The sequence below is a fragment of the Echinococcus granulosus genome, assembly GCF_000524195.1.
Source record: "Echinococcus granulosus chromosome Unknown EG_S00008, whole genome shotgun sequence".
NCBI classification, from domain to species: domain Eukaryota; kingdom Metazoa; phylum Platyhelminthes; class Cestoda; order Cyclophyllidea; family Taeniidae; genus Echinococcus; species Echinococcus granulosus.
In genome coordinates, this window is record NW_020170388.1 from 1184083 (window position 1) to 1199191 (window position 15109).

The 15109-nt window shown below is 40.3% G+C and overlaps 1 protein-coding gene across 1 annotated transcript in view; it reads right to left on the minus strand. All coding sequences in view use genetic code 11, as the record gives it.

The window, feature by feature from the left end:
• Window positions 1–346: 346 nt before the first annotated feature.
• Window positions 347–15109, minus strand: part of EGR_01992 (Glutamate synthase [NADH], amyloplastic) — a gene marked incomplete at both ends in the record, with an annotated part of 42379 nt that continues 27616 nt past the window's right edge. The window contains 12 exons of the mRNA XM_024491241.1: window positions 347–424; window positions 640–776; window positions 1907–2074; window positions 3755–4046; window positions 4590–4816; window positions 6381–6681; window positions 7315–7593; window positions 9204–9509; window positions 10247–10450; window positions 10539–10780; window positions 11601–11889; window positions 13690–14127. Coding sequence (XP_024354384.1) covers window positions 347–424; window positions 640–776; window positions 1907–2074; window positions 3755–4046; window positions 4590–4816; window positions 6381–6681; window positions 7315–7593; window positions 9204–9509; window positions 10247–10450; window positions 10539–10780; window positions 11601–11889; window positions 13690–14127 — 2961 coding nt within the window. The remainder of the gene's footprint in view (window positions 425–639; window positions 777–1906; window positions 2075–3754; window positions 4047–4589; window positions 4817–6380; window positions 6682–7314; window positions 7594–9203; window positions 9510–10246; window positions 10451–10538; window positions 10781–11600; window positions 11890–13689; window positions 14128–15109) is intronic.

The following is a 15109-nucleotide window of genomic DNA, read 5'->3' on the forward strand; positions in this document are numbered from 1 at the left end:
TTAAAGCGCTAACAAATGACCGGATATTCAAAGCATTCTGCTTTTTCCAAAGGAAATGTATAAATGAGAAAACCTATTATTAAATAACAATGGAAACAATAAATCAAGTATTCTTTGGGATGCAATCAAGCGATTCCACTCGACGCTATGGCAAAATTAATTCCTAAAAACACATAGGCATTACCACCTCTAGTAAATTGGACTGAGCTCATTCAAGCACGGCCAATTATCCCTTAATTTTTTACACACAAATAATAAATCTACCCTTGACTGCTATCCCAACAATAATCAGTTACCCTATCTTTAAGATCCAATCAATATATCACCATAGAAAAAAAAATAGAGCTTAACAGATGGAATAGCCGAAAATAGGGGGTGAGGATGGATTTATATGTGATTTCTCATAGGGATAGAAGGACGTAAGCTAACAAAGGAAAGTTTTGAGGCTAAACACAGGTACGCACACACACAACGTTGAATGCAAAAATATTTAGGTATCCATATATTACGTTAACATCAGATAAGGAGAAGGGAGCGACAATCAAAGTGGGGTTAAACGAGGCATCTACGCAGAAGAACTGAAGTGAAAGGAGTTCGGTGGTGATTTAGTGTAGGGAAGGGAATAAGCTAGGTGCGCACTTTTGTGTTTTCCGGCGGATTGATGCCTCCAGGACCAGGCAGTGTACTATTGCCCATCAAATCTATATCGACTTGTCGGGCAGCTTGACGACCCTCGTTGATGGCGTGAACCACCAAAGATTGACCCCGACGACAGTCTGGAATGAGAGAATAATTTATTACTTACTAAACCCAAGTAAACAATCTATTGAGGGGTGAAAACAGCGTGATATCTTTGTGCCTAAAGTCCACGATTTTTTAATATGAGAAAAATGTACATTGAGTTGGGAATTTTGACATGCCTACTAGAAAAGCCTACGATCTTTTAAAGTGTTTTAAGGGATTCGAAAATTTCAGCAAATCCTTTTGACTAAAAAACAATGCATATGAATATCCTACATTTCCAAACTTAAAAAATGCATGAAAGCTTAATGTAAACCAAGTGTTTTTAATGCTTAAGCCTTAGCTATCAACCGTATTCAAAGCAGTTATTTAAAATATGTAAGCCCAAGTGGTTAATTAAGAATGAAGTCTTATCTTACACTAGGGGAAATACTCTTTTAAGGGAATGGTTGGCTGGAAGTTAAAACCGAAAATAAATGAAGAATGGGCTAGTAAAGGTTAATACCATCCCGATTTTAGCCTAAAAAGTTGGTCAAATACGAGAATTAGTAGTTTAAGCTTGTCTTCGAGTAAAGATTTTATATATTTAAATAACCAATGCATGTTTCGGGAACTAATAAAATCGCTTTTTCTTACACTCCTGTAAAAACTGATGATTATGTGTTCACTTTAAGTTTTACAATCCAAAAGCACCTACTGATAAATTATCTGATAAGGCGTAAGGGTAAAAAGACGGGCAGAAAATGAGGCATTCCAAGTACTTCCTAAAAAATACTGTTACGAAATATCTACACTCTGCTCCAGTTTAGGCTTAAAGAGAGAAAAAGTGGGAAGTACGCATAAGAAATGGTGCATACGACAATCTTCTCGTTCGATGGTCTCAGAATCCATCTTCTTATAAGGAATGACACAAGAATATCTTTCAGTAGCAGAGGTAGTGGAGAAGAGTTTTTCCCACTAGCTTCGCAAATCGACCAACCTTTTAGGCAGCTGGTAAAAAGTGTAGAGACAGAAAGTGAACAGACTTCTAAGTCAATGTTTACAATGAATTTATGGGAAGATTTGCCACCAGCACAATGGAAGTAAAAGAATTCAAGCAGCAGAGAAGTGGAAAGATCTTTTTCATTCCTTCTCCAAGAATGATAAAAGAGGGAAAGAGACCCACCTCCAGCAGCGTACACCCGTGGCACAGAAGTAGAGAATTTACCACTCGCTGTCTTGACATTGGACCATGAGTCAGCCGTCAGGTTCAGCTCCTCAAGAATTGATTTCTCCGGTCCCAGGAAGCCCATTGCCAAGAGGGCCATGTCACACTCAATCGTCTTCTCTGTGTCTGCAGAAGAAAAGTAAGACGTCAACAAATAGGGAGGCTTTAAGCAGTCTTCAATGCTCCTGAAGGTCAGCTCCTCGTCACGTTTTTCAGAGGCTTCTGCGGAGGCTAAGCTTGACTTTAAACAACGGACTTCGTGAATAGCCTTATTCATACATTTTGGGCTGCCAGTGAAGGTGTGAACAAGCGGTGCTTCCCGTCGGGGTTAAAGAATGAAGCTTTAAAAGTTTTCGTCAAATAAAGGATTGATCTAAAACTGTCGTTCTTACCCAAATATTTATTGATGATTTTCCTGTTATCTATAAATGTATCAAGGTCAAATGTGCATTTTAATAAAGGTCAACGAAGTGCATGATACAAGAGAACCTAATAATTCATTAAATTGTAAGGCAATTCACTAACTTCAAATCAATAACATTCAGGAGATTGAGTGGACATTTTTAGTTGAATAGAAATTTAACATTAAGATCTGCAACCTCTACACAAGTTGGCAACTTCTACATCAATCAAGATCTGACCTGTGAGACAAATATCTCCAAAAGCTTTCACCTCGGATAAAAGGGTTTGAAAATCTGCACTTTTCATGGGTTCATAGTTATATAGGAGTTTTTTGGAACTCACATTACACTCGCTTTACAATCACGACTTGCTCCGAAACTCTCCGACTATTCACCTGCTACTTAGAAGTCAAAATACCAAAAACCACTACAAGACTAAGCTAGAGTTCTGAACACGGTTTACAGCGATACTTTAAACCATAAGATTGATGTAAAGGGATCCTGTAATGACTTACTTTCCCCAGCTGTACAGTTCCCTAAATTTTAGCACATAATACTGCCATTCGCATACATATAAGTGAAATTCGCTGCCCTCTTGGGAGCTTTAAAATTTCTAAATCAACTATACATTTATTCAATAGATTTGTAATATTATTCTTGAGATAAGAATTTTACTATCAAGTCCACAGAACTACGCCAGTTTTTCGTATCATATTATTCCCCAAATTAATCTGAACAAGTTAAGAATCCACAACCATTGTAAACTAGTTTTAAAATACAAAGTTACTTGATAAAATCAAGCCCATTTATAAGTCCATAGACTGGCCCTTAGGTTACCTTTTGAAATGATCTTAGGAGCTTCAACCATCTTCAAACCGATGAAGAATGTGGAGAGGATGACTAGCTATTTTCAATACCATTTTCAAGATATTGCATACCTGTAGCTGTCAAGGAATTGGAAAACATCTTCCCACTTTTATCTACGATTTGTGAATGGTCTACCGCCTCTGAACTATTCAAGAGTTTTTAGATTGGCCTGCGAGGTATAAAATTAATTTTGTTTAATATTAGTTTGCTTCTTTAACTTTGAAATGTGACCTCAATAGCAAAAGGTGAGAAATACAATAGGAAACTTCATGAGGCAGAGCCCCCAGATAGACTCCCCTAGTCAAACAAAATCTCGGACAATTTGATGGGGCTCTAAACGACATGGATATAACCCAAATACATTGCTCTCTTGATTTTCAGTATACAATAATACTGAATACTCTAAATTGCTCTTTCCATTCCGACGTTTACCAAGAGAACGATTACCTTCCCCCAGGCTTTTCCGAAGTATCTCAGTCACTCCAGCATCTTTGCAGCCTCAGAAAGTGGGTTTTGTGAAAAGGAGACGAACACTCACCAGGTATCTCCACAAGCTTGGGTCGAGCGTTAGAGTCTTCACCTGCGGGCAATTCCCAGCGCACTGAGACGGTGCTCAGACCACCAAGACGGGTGGGATCGTTGGACGCGGCGACGAAAGCCTTGGTGAGAATGTTGAATGTGCGTGGGTCGCGACCGTAGTGCACTGCCACTTCCTCATGACCGTATTCCGTACGGAAGATGAGTGGCCACTCTGGCCAAGGATTCGTCCGATTATCACGACTACCCGGCGGCGTCGCCATTATTTCCAGAGTCTCCACGCTTTTCGCACCCTTTGAGTGCAATACAAAGGAAATAAATATGCGATGTATAAAGTGTAGTTACGTACCTTCACAAACGCGAAATGATTGCTATCTACTTACGGTCCTAATGATCTTGATTCTGGCGATAAGCCCGCTTTGAAAATGACAGTTACAGACAGAAGAAGGTTTGGAACGATTTAGTGAGGTAGTGAAAAACAAACTATTTCTCCTGTTTTCAGATGTAGTAAAAAGCATCGCACTTCATTTACGTAAGAAATATCATATAATGGAAGGGCTAGACTCATAATTCTGAAAACAAACATCTACATAGAACTAGACAGACTGACGGGTGGATAAACAAGCAGAGAGGCAGAGAGGGAGTGTCAACATCATTTACTTATTGGCAAACATTCAGGTGGAGAAATAGACAAGAAGACAATCAGTCGAAAAGAGGCATGTTTACCTGGAGAGGCAGGGAGAAAGGGAGAAACGGAAGGAGCATGTGAGCAGCACATGTTTGTCGCCATAAAAGCTGATTGAGGGACAGTGAGATAGAAGATGCGTAAAACTCACCTGCCTAGTAGCAGTAGCAATGCAGTCGACCCCAGTATCTCCACCGCCAATCACAACGACGCGTTTGTCACGCGCGAGCGTGGGGAGATCAGCAAACTCCCCTGAATTTCGAAGCAGTGCCTCCACTGACGACGTGGCAGCGGCGTTCGACTCAGTGACTTTCGATTGTTTGCGCTGCCAAGGCTCAAGAAAACTCATTGCAAAATGGATACCTTCCAGATTGCGCCCTACAAATCAAACATAAGGAGCGCTAATTTGTATTCAAACCGAACTCCATATCACTTCAGTGCGTTCTTTGTTATCTACATTCGAGGATAATCTGTAGTTGCAGTGATTTCATCAAAATGACTTATAGCAAAGTTACTCATTTAGTAAATAACAAATATGAATTCATTTAAAAGAGGATATGTACGTCAATATTGACTGCGGCAACCTGTTTATGGCTGAAGCATTTCAAGTCGCTTCGGAAGCAATATACGATTCACAGACGCGATGTTTCAAAATTTCATATGGTAAAAACAGGAGCTGATATAATGCAATGTACAACCCAACCGAAAAAACTGCATAGCTATAATTTTTAACCTCATGTTAGTTAAAATATTAGCTTTGAGCAGGAGAAACAGTAGTCAATCCAGACGCATAGAATCGCAAAACCCTATGCTCTTGAATCAGGACAAGATGAAATTACCTTCTGGTGCTAGCGCATTCAAGTGAACTAAAAAACTAAACGTCATTTGAATGTAGCTTTTGAAGTCCGAGAATAGGGCGTAAACTCTTCTTCGGCCGATATATAAATCCTACCGAAGGAAAGGCTCACTCTTTTCTCCTCAAGAGGTTACTCATATAACAAAATTCATTTCGACTGGCCAAATTCCGCATCTTTACAAATCCATATGCAGATGAAAATGTCTTCACAACTTTCACTCTTCTTATCTCGCCTGGCTAATGTTGGAACAATATTGAATAAAATTTTAGCATTCAAATTTGTTCACCTTTTTGTCTGTGGCAGAGCTCTAGTAATTAAACTATTTTTCACCTCAAATAACTTGGTAAACAAACACATTTGTGGTTCATAAAATTACTTGCAATGTGGCCGCCATAGAAACCAGGTGATGACATTAAAAGGACGTTGGATACAAAGGTACTTCAGACGGGATGCTAGTACTCGGGTTGTCGGCGGTAGACCTCCTGTTCTGAAGCCTTGGTCTCTTTATTAATCTGGTTGGGATCTCGAGTGTCGCGCCCATATTAGAAAAATGGAGTAGATTATTTTGTGATATATCAGTCAAATAAGCTACTTGAGGTAGCAACTATAGACTAGGATCTTATTTATTTTCATGAAGTAATTTGACTGTTGTACACGTTTACTAAGAAGTGAATAGACCCAGTTGATTCCGCCTAGTTTTCGTAAACTCTAGACATGAGAAATAGTAGTTTAAATAAAACCCAATATATAGCGTGTGGATGACAAAAAAATAGGAGGGGACTACCAGGAACGCAGAAATCACATGCCCAGGCGGATTTTGAGCGTCAAAAAGTAAATAGACATACAAATTTTCGCCATTTTAAGCTTTGCCTCTGCGTGATTGCCTCAGAAACTAGAGATAGTGGTAAATATTGTTACAATATTATTGAATTTGAAATCATTGCTCATGGGAGGTAATCCTACGTAATTCTAAAACCCAAGATTCATCTGATCAGGATTTCACAAATTCCAAACCCAAAAGATAAAAGCATGAAAGTTTCTTACGGAATTTGAGATGGAATAAGCGAGAAGGTCCAGCAACTCACCAGGAATGTTGAGATCACGCGGCCAAGTGGAACCCAGGCAGAGAACAATAGCATCAAAATCCTCGAGAAGCTTTTTAGCGGGCACCACTTTGACCACCTCGTCCGCAGGTCGGCAGGTGGCGTTGAGATCCATAGAAGAGCTACCCACCTGCACATTGCACAAGAATTCCACGCCGTCGGCGCGCATCAGGTCTAGTCGACGATCAAGGACGCGGCGGTCCAGCTTCATTGTGGGAATCCCATAGCGCATCAGACCACCGGGTAGATTACGACGCTCCATCACCACTACCTTGTGACCCGCCTGATAGAGAAATAATGTGGGCGTACATGGGACCCGGAAATACGCCAAGTTATTTTGCGTATAGATATTAAGGGCTGAGTTCCTGCTGAATAAGCGTTTTTTGACGAAAAAAAGGGTAATTTTGTCTTGACAAACAGATACTCTGGCCTCTGGTTTGCAATCCAAAAGCCCACTGAAGAACATGAAGAGAAGACATGCATACTTAATTGATGTTTGGAACAGACACAGTAAATCATCATAAGTCCCAGTGCAAAACTAACCTTTAGATTAAAACTTCCAAGCATCAAAACTTTCGAGTAAAAATAAATGGCTTAGCACATAAGGCAACGATACCGACAGAATTACTTAAGTACAATAAAAAAGAGGTGGACATATATAACGCACTCAGTAGTGAGTAATTTAGATGATAAAACTCTTAAGTTATCAGGATGACGAAACCAAATTTCAAACCAATGTTGACAAACAGTCATACTTAGTTCATAGCAAGGAAATACTTATATATCCCCTTAAAACGAAACAATCGGAGAATGAGTGTTTCAGTTGACTGGTTTGGAAACTTCATTATTCAAGCCATTAGACTAGCCATTTTCAAACTCAATCAGAGATACGATGTGAAAAGATGCACTGACTAACCTTGATAAGTTGAGCAGCACAAGCAAGGCCAGAAGGCCCGGAACCAACAATGGCGATACGTTTGCCGGTGACTTTGGAGGCGGGAAGAGGTCGAGGAACGTTGAGTCCGTGCTCCCAGCCAAACTCACCTATGGCGCATTCAATGTTCTTGATTGTCACCGGAAGGTCAATGATGCCCAACACGCAGGCACCCTCGCAAGGTGCAGGACACACGCGACCGGTGAACTCGGGGAAGTTGTTGGTCTGTATCATTGCTTCGTGCGCTGCCAACCACTGGTCCTGAAAAAACACCAAAAAGAAATCTTAGTCGGTTTCCCTTACGTATCAATCGCTAGCTTGGTGTTAGGTGCGTTTTTATCCATTTTATTAGAAAGTAACCACGTCAGGCTTGTTCTGGAGGCCATTCTACTAGTTCCGCCGCCAACTTCAGGTGACAGACAGTATTGTCTCAATCATTCATAATACTCAATTGCAATATATTTTATTTGATCCTGCCTAACTGATTTTCAGACTATTCATCACCATTTTTCGAGTTTTAATTCATTTTGCCGATAGCGGAACGGTATTGCATTTCCTTTAAGAATTCCCAGTCTAATCACCGAAGTACTTTTATTTAGTTGACCCTTGCGTGAAAAATTCTTTTGCCTTTAAGCTCCTATATATATTAGATGACGCTGTTACAGTAAAGAATGGAGGGAAAACATACTAAAATGGCCTTTTGGTCTTTGTCACATGATATATGCCTATTCATTAAGTCACAGATCTGAGGATGCGAATCAGGGATGTTTAAATTCTCTATTTACATGGAAACTAAGTTCTTAATCCAAATGTATTTCTTCCGTAGCACTTTGAACCTATTTCATTAAACGACAACGTCGTCAGATTAATATCGGTCTCGTTTTGTCATGCATAGTTCTGTTTTAACATAATTCTTCAGACTTTCAATTAGAAGTAAGCCACGGTATTTTCACATGGGAACGCTTGAGATTCACATTATCCATTTTATTCAATTTTGTGTGTCAAATTCAAAGAAAGTAAAAGACTTTTTATCGTTCGACAATTCGCGTTTCCGTCCTCGTAAATCACAAGTTATTACTAAGTATCCCGATAAAAATTATCTTTCTCATAAATTTACGGTCACCTTATCAAGTTTGTAATGAATGGATTAATTTTATATTCCCGTAATATTCACGTATACATATATGTTAAGTGATTCAATGAAGTTCGGGCTAAAGAGATGAATAAATAATATTCTATCTTCGATTTCTAGGGTGAGTCAAGTTAAGCTCTTAATCAACACAAGTTTGGACAAATTAATGAATGAGGGGCGTTCGATAACATCTACATAAGTGTAAACGTTACGTGTACTAGATAAGCTTTTTCTACCATGTAACCGCATAAAATTGCATATTGGCTTTCTCTGATGCGCATCTTTTTTAGTATTTTTATCAAAGTGCAAAGCCGCATATTTTATTCAAATAAAACCGAAACTGAAGAACTATTAATATTCAGTTACGCACCAATAAATATTTACTAAACACAAAACCAAATTAAAACTATAAATATATTTATGTTCAGGCGAATCAATAAGTGGATGGAGAGAGGAATTAAAACATGTTGAATGAAGGCTATAATTGGTATACGAATAGTCAAGTTGACAGATGAGTGAACAGACAAAGGGATACACAGGTGAACAATGCTAGAATTGCAAAGCTATCATTTTTACTAAGACACGTAAATGTGTCAACGTTTCAGGGCCATTTGCTCAAACATAAATCACAGATGAAGGAAGAATCCAGTCTACTCTTCCAGGATAAGTGAACTGAAGAGCTATTCATTACGAGATGTTAAAATAAACTAATGAATAGGACAGGAAAGCCTTAACTTACCTTATGGACGAGGTCATTCCAATCGGGAATAAGGTTGCCAAGAGGACAGCCGAAGCCGGACTGACAAAAAGGCACGCCGCAATCCATGCATCGTGCTGCCTGTGTCTTGAGACCGTGGCGCAAACTCGCGTGTGCGTACACTTCGGTCCAGTCACACAGACGCTCCCCTACAGGCCGGTACTTTATCTTCGTGCGCGGATACTTAACAAATCCCCGCAACTTGTCTGGTCTCTCCATCGCCGTTCCATTCTCCACCATCGCCAAACCTTTTTGCGCATCCTCGATATCGATATTTTTGGTACCATCCTAAGGGGGAAAGTAAAACGGTGCTTTTAAAATGCATATTCATTAAAGTGAGTTCTAAAGTCTTCGATGAATGTTCCACCAGTGTGCTAAGCGGGTAAAATAGAGTGGGAAATAATTAGCAAATTGTAAAAGGTGAAATAAACCACAATAAACTATGAACTTCATGATTTGCATCTACTTGCTTTCTGTGTCCCAGGACCGTAGCAAGTTCTAAAACCAACTTATCCAACGTCTAGAAGTGGGATTCATTGTAAGTGAACAAAACATCGGTTTCCAGCAAAAATTAATGCATTGAAAGTATCAGTCTAGAACCAGTATGATTCATTTAAAACAATGGGGCAAGTTTTTAATTGCGCATGGTGGTAAAAACGATAGTTTAGTTTTAAATTCGATTTATTAGCACGCACTACAACTCATTTATAATAGTGGACTGTCTGCATGCCTGGTTAAAAACCTACGAAAAAAATTGTTGACATTTATAACAAGTTCCATATTCCTTCGATTACTTCTCCACAGTAAATTATCTAATATCTATTGGGGTATTTAGTTTCCAATGTAGTCTAATGGAAACAGTCAATCCAAATTTCTGCTGATGCTACTAGAGAGTTAGGCACAAGTAGCTGGTTGTAATGGGAATCAAAAACCATATAATTCGGTGCAAATAGTTACTAAAATTAACTTCTCCAAGGAAAGAATCTTAACAATTCGAATGAAAAACTTCCAGAAACAAAACTCACCACAACGGACTTCGCCGCCGCCGCTGCTACAGCATCTTCGTCATCAGGAGCAACAGAGTCTCCATTTGCCGACGTAGGACCATTCGTCGCTATGGTGTTATTATCAGCTGCCATAGCCATTAGCGCCGCGCGATAGTCGTTGGGAAAGACGAGAACAAAGTTGCTCACCTCCGAGTCGAAGTGTTTGAGGATGTGCCGTGCAACCTGGGAATATCAAGTGAAAAAACTCAGTATAGACTGATCCCAAAGGGATCAGTGTCTTTCTTTTTGGGATGACAGTAGAGACACCCACCAGAGAGCCCGTCTCATCGAAGAAGTTCCGAATGATTGTGCAGAGCCAGGTGGCGTACTCGTTTTCGAGGGTCATGTCAAAGAGACTAACAGTCTGGAGGTTGCAGCGTGCCTTAAAGACGCGATCGGCGTCGTAGACAAAGGCTAGGCCTCCGGACATGCCTGCAGCGAAGTTGCGACCAGAGCGACCCAGAAGAACCACACGACCACCCGTCATGTACTCGCAGCCGTGGTCACCACATCCTGTAGAAGGTGAATGACTCATTTTTCACATAGTCCCCTACATTTATATACTGACTGGTATTTAACTAATATCTTGAGAGAAGCCTCGACAGGCTAAACGAACCATTGTAGGACACCGGGTGGAGGCTATCATCTCAATTGCTAATATTCGCGAACATTTGTGCTGTGTTCACCGATTACATAGAAACGTTCGTCTATTGAAAACTCGTGTGATAGTTTATGCACAAATCAGGCTTCCATGATCGGGCATTCCATGCAAACTAAATGTTTACAAAAATGACGAATATGATGTGGATCGGGAAGCACCACGGAAAAGATCGCTAGTGGCAGACATACAGCTGTTGTAAAACACGGCTCAATTTTTCTACTGCTTCCTGTCTACGGTTTCCTGTAGGTACGAGTATGTGTCTGCGCGTTTGAAACTTACACCTTCGTTTCGGTAATACTTCATCACCGCGCTGCTCGATGCACATACGTGGTAATACCCCCTGCCTGGTACTTTGGTCGACTTATTGGATTAAAACACAACGAGGATATCGACCACTAGCAATGCGGTACACTTGCCCCCTAGCACTGTGTATTTTGCCCCCACCTTAGTGGCCTCTTTTAAAGTTTTGAAATCTCCGCCTCACTTAAACAACGCCGGAATAAAAGGTATAGGATTTCATGCACAACAACAGAACATCCAAGTAACAATTCGCGAAATACTTACTACTATCAGTAGGTTGATGAAAAAGTGAAATTCAGTAAGCCCATTCTATCAGACACATACACTAAAAACGAGCGAAAGGCAGACTAAGAATCTCTAGTGGGTACAAACCTTCTGCCACAACAATGGCGCCTGAATTGCGAACACAGAAGCGCTCTGCAGCCTGTCCACGAATGAAGACGCGACCCTCAATGGCACCGTAGAGACAGGCATTGCCAACGATTATATGGTCCTCAGAGTGGAAATTCTTTGTGAGCAGCCGCGACGCCGGGACGATGGTCACTTTTCCGCCAGAGAGGCCCTTCGCCACATAGTCATTGGCATCACCGGTAAGGCTAACGTAGACACCAGGGGCGAGGAAGGCGCAAAACGATTGGCCTGCGTGGCCGCGCAGGTTGACCTTAGGGAGAAGGTACGATTTCACATAGATTTATGAGGAAGTGACTCATTGGAATCCCCACACTTCTTTTTAAACGAGAGAAAGTGGTTATTAATTCGATTTGTTCTCACTCCTCCCAATTAATTTCAACACGTTTGCTGTTGGGCTCTCAGAAAAATGCCGCTGAACCTCAGGTGATTTATCGTTATAATATGACATCAAGTGTTTGTGTCCTGCTTTTTCTTCTTAGCTTCTGTCCTTCTAATTACATATGCCATATATGTTCAAAATGTAAAGAAATCAGAAATGGATGAGAAATTCGGGTTTCACATTTATGTATGATACGGTGATAAATGTGTTAAGATCAAATTAAAGCCAATTATTTGCAATAATATGTAGAATGATGCGAATAACGCAAAGAAATTAAGGAGACAATCCAGCTCCAATTCTGATGTGGTTAGATCATTCAAGGAGTTTTGGTCCGATATCTTTTCATCACTACAAATTAAACTTAATTTGATCAAAGCAATACAGTTAAACTACACTTTCATAAGTTCACACCTAAAAGCCGGATGGACAATGGTAATTAAGTTCAAGTTTCTATAAAATGTTCATCAATGTTTATAGTGACCTTTAAAATTCACATCACTGTCTTAAATAAACAAGACGATTCATCCGCATGACCCCTTTAGTTGGTCGTGCAGACGCTGAAGAAAATAACAATCACACTCAAAGAACACCAGGTTAGCCGAACTTTTAATAAACGGCAAGATCTCCATAAGACAATTGAGATATCGTTAAATACTAAACGTCTGACCTCAAAAGAAGCCTTATAAGGCACTCCAAAGGTGGTTCAACTAATCTCACAAGATGACCCTAATGGCATAGCAAAAAATTGGCTAAAGAATTTGCTCAATCCCTGCCAGAATTTTGGGTTAAACGAATCGTCGATTGGGATGGCTCACCAGATTAACCTGGAGAATCCTATTTTCATGTCAATGTGCTGTCCAAAACAAAGTTTGCAAAGACCAGAATAACGAGATAATCTCTGCTTAATCCTCAAGAGACATTCCCGTTTCGGTTACATTCAGATTTACAAAAGGATTCCATGATTTCGTTGATTGCTCTTAAATTAGAAAAGAGGGTAAACTCTCGGTTAATTCCTCTGTGCCCTTTAAAACTGGAATCCTGCCGATTTTGATATAATTAAAACAAAACGATTGTCCTGTATTAATTAATCCGTTAGCTTAGCAATGCACGATAATTAAGTTCATTTCAGCCCCTCTACACGTTTTCGATTTAAAATTATTGAGACCGAGCTAGACTTACGATAAATCAAAGAGCAATAAAGAAAAATAGAGGGGAGGAAAGATGGAGCTAAACATGTCTCAAATGTTATCATCTCAAATCTTGAGCAATTACCTTTTAAAAGCAATCATTTAAACTTTGGTCAACATAATCAGAAAATGTCTCTTGATCTGCCGAATTAACAATTTAAGTGATTTTTACTAGTTGATTAGTTCTAAAAGATCCGATTTTAAAACCAGCTTCTGATTTAGTAAATCTCGAATGGAAAGCAGAGTAGCAATTGCAGAATGTGAATGAACTGATCACCGAACACTGCCGCCTTCTCATAAAGTGCAAAACCAGTCATCAACATTAATTTAGTGAAAAGTTGCTTTTGGTCTCTGTTTTAATATTTTCCAACTGTGAGAAATCGGTTCACCTTTGCATTCAAAGGAAAATTACTCTTTCAGTACTTGTTCATTTACTTCTTCGCCTTGCGAATTCATCTAACGACATTAAGTCGCTGCGACCCACCTCCAAACGTCGCGTCTTCGGTAATCCCTCCTCATTAAATTTCATTGAGATCGCATAGCTAAGCGAGGCTCCAAACGCTCGATCTTCATTAGAGATAGCACCAGAGATTCGCACGACGGGCAGAACTTCATCGTCCTTCCCACCCATCCCACATGGCGTCTCAAGTAGTGGAATGGCAGCAATGAGGAGTCGACGGTCCCAGTGCCTATCTGGGGGCAGGGAGCTGGCCAGGCGCAGGGTCGGCGAGGCCTCCATCGTGATACCGCTGATGCCGCAGTGGAGCGGAGCATCAAGGACGTCGATGGAGGCCATTGAGTCCCATATGGGGAGACCTAAGCGATGGTCGAAGATTTGATCCTTAAAGGGCGAGGTAGGCATCGCTAGCAGGGGAGAGAGGTCAAGGCAAGCGGTTTTTTCGTTTGTTGGACTGTTGCGTTGCTAAATAATTAGAACAGAAGAGGATGCTATGGATCAGGAAATAGAGACACACTTTTGCTACAAAGTGTTCAAAAATGGATAGACTGGAAATCAGCGGGTTAAGAATCAGTCGGACACATTGGTCACTGAATGACTAGTGGATATGTAAATAAATTAAAGATGTATAAATTTATAATAGACGGGGTCGACTCTAACGAACCAAATGAATCGACAAAAGGCGGGTTATTCCAATTAAAAATTAATGAACGTGTTCAAAATGGATGGATGTATGAGTAAATGGACCAAAAAATTGACGGATATCGATATTTTCTTTAGTAGGTCTGTAAGTTTTTGAGGTTATACTTCGCACCATGCAGTAAAAGTGGTATGTTCGAAGTCAAAAGGATCTAGAGTAGATAGACTGATAGAGATGTAGATGAATAAATGGCCCAAGTGTGAATGGACAGACACAGGGTAGGCAGAAATTTAGTCGATGTGAATTTGGTTGAATGAATTGACGAAGAGAAGGACTAAGAGTAACGGATGAATGAAGACCTGCATAAATAACGGATGCAGGAAGGATTTTAGCAAATAGAGTATGAATGGATGTAGTACTTAAGGAATAGATGGGTGACTGATCAATAAATACACCAAGGATGGATGGATCCCTATAGATGAAGCGCCTGGAGTGGATATTTGCATTTATTCAGGGAAAAGGAATGGGTCTAGAATAGCTGGACGAGAGACAGATAAATGGATTTAAGATAGATAAGTGAATCTACGATAAGCACGTGAATAAATAGATGCGGAACAGGCGTATAGGTTCTGCACGAACAGGTTCAAGCAGGATGGGTGGAAGGATCTGGGATAAGAACATACGGTGGCACAGAATAGGCAGAGTAGAGCTTAATGGAAGGAAGTACAAGTGAGGTATGAGCAGTCTATGGACGGGCGAATGCATACGTAAACGGATGATGGGATGGCTCCGTGGCAGATGGATGAA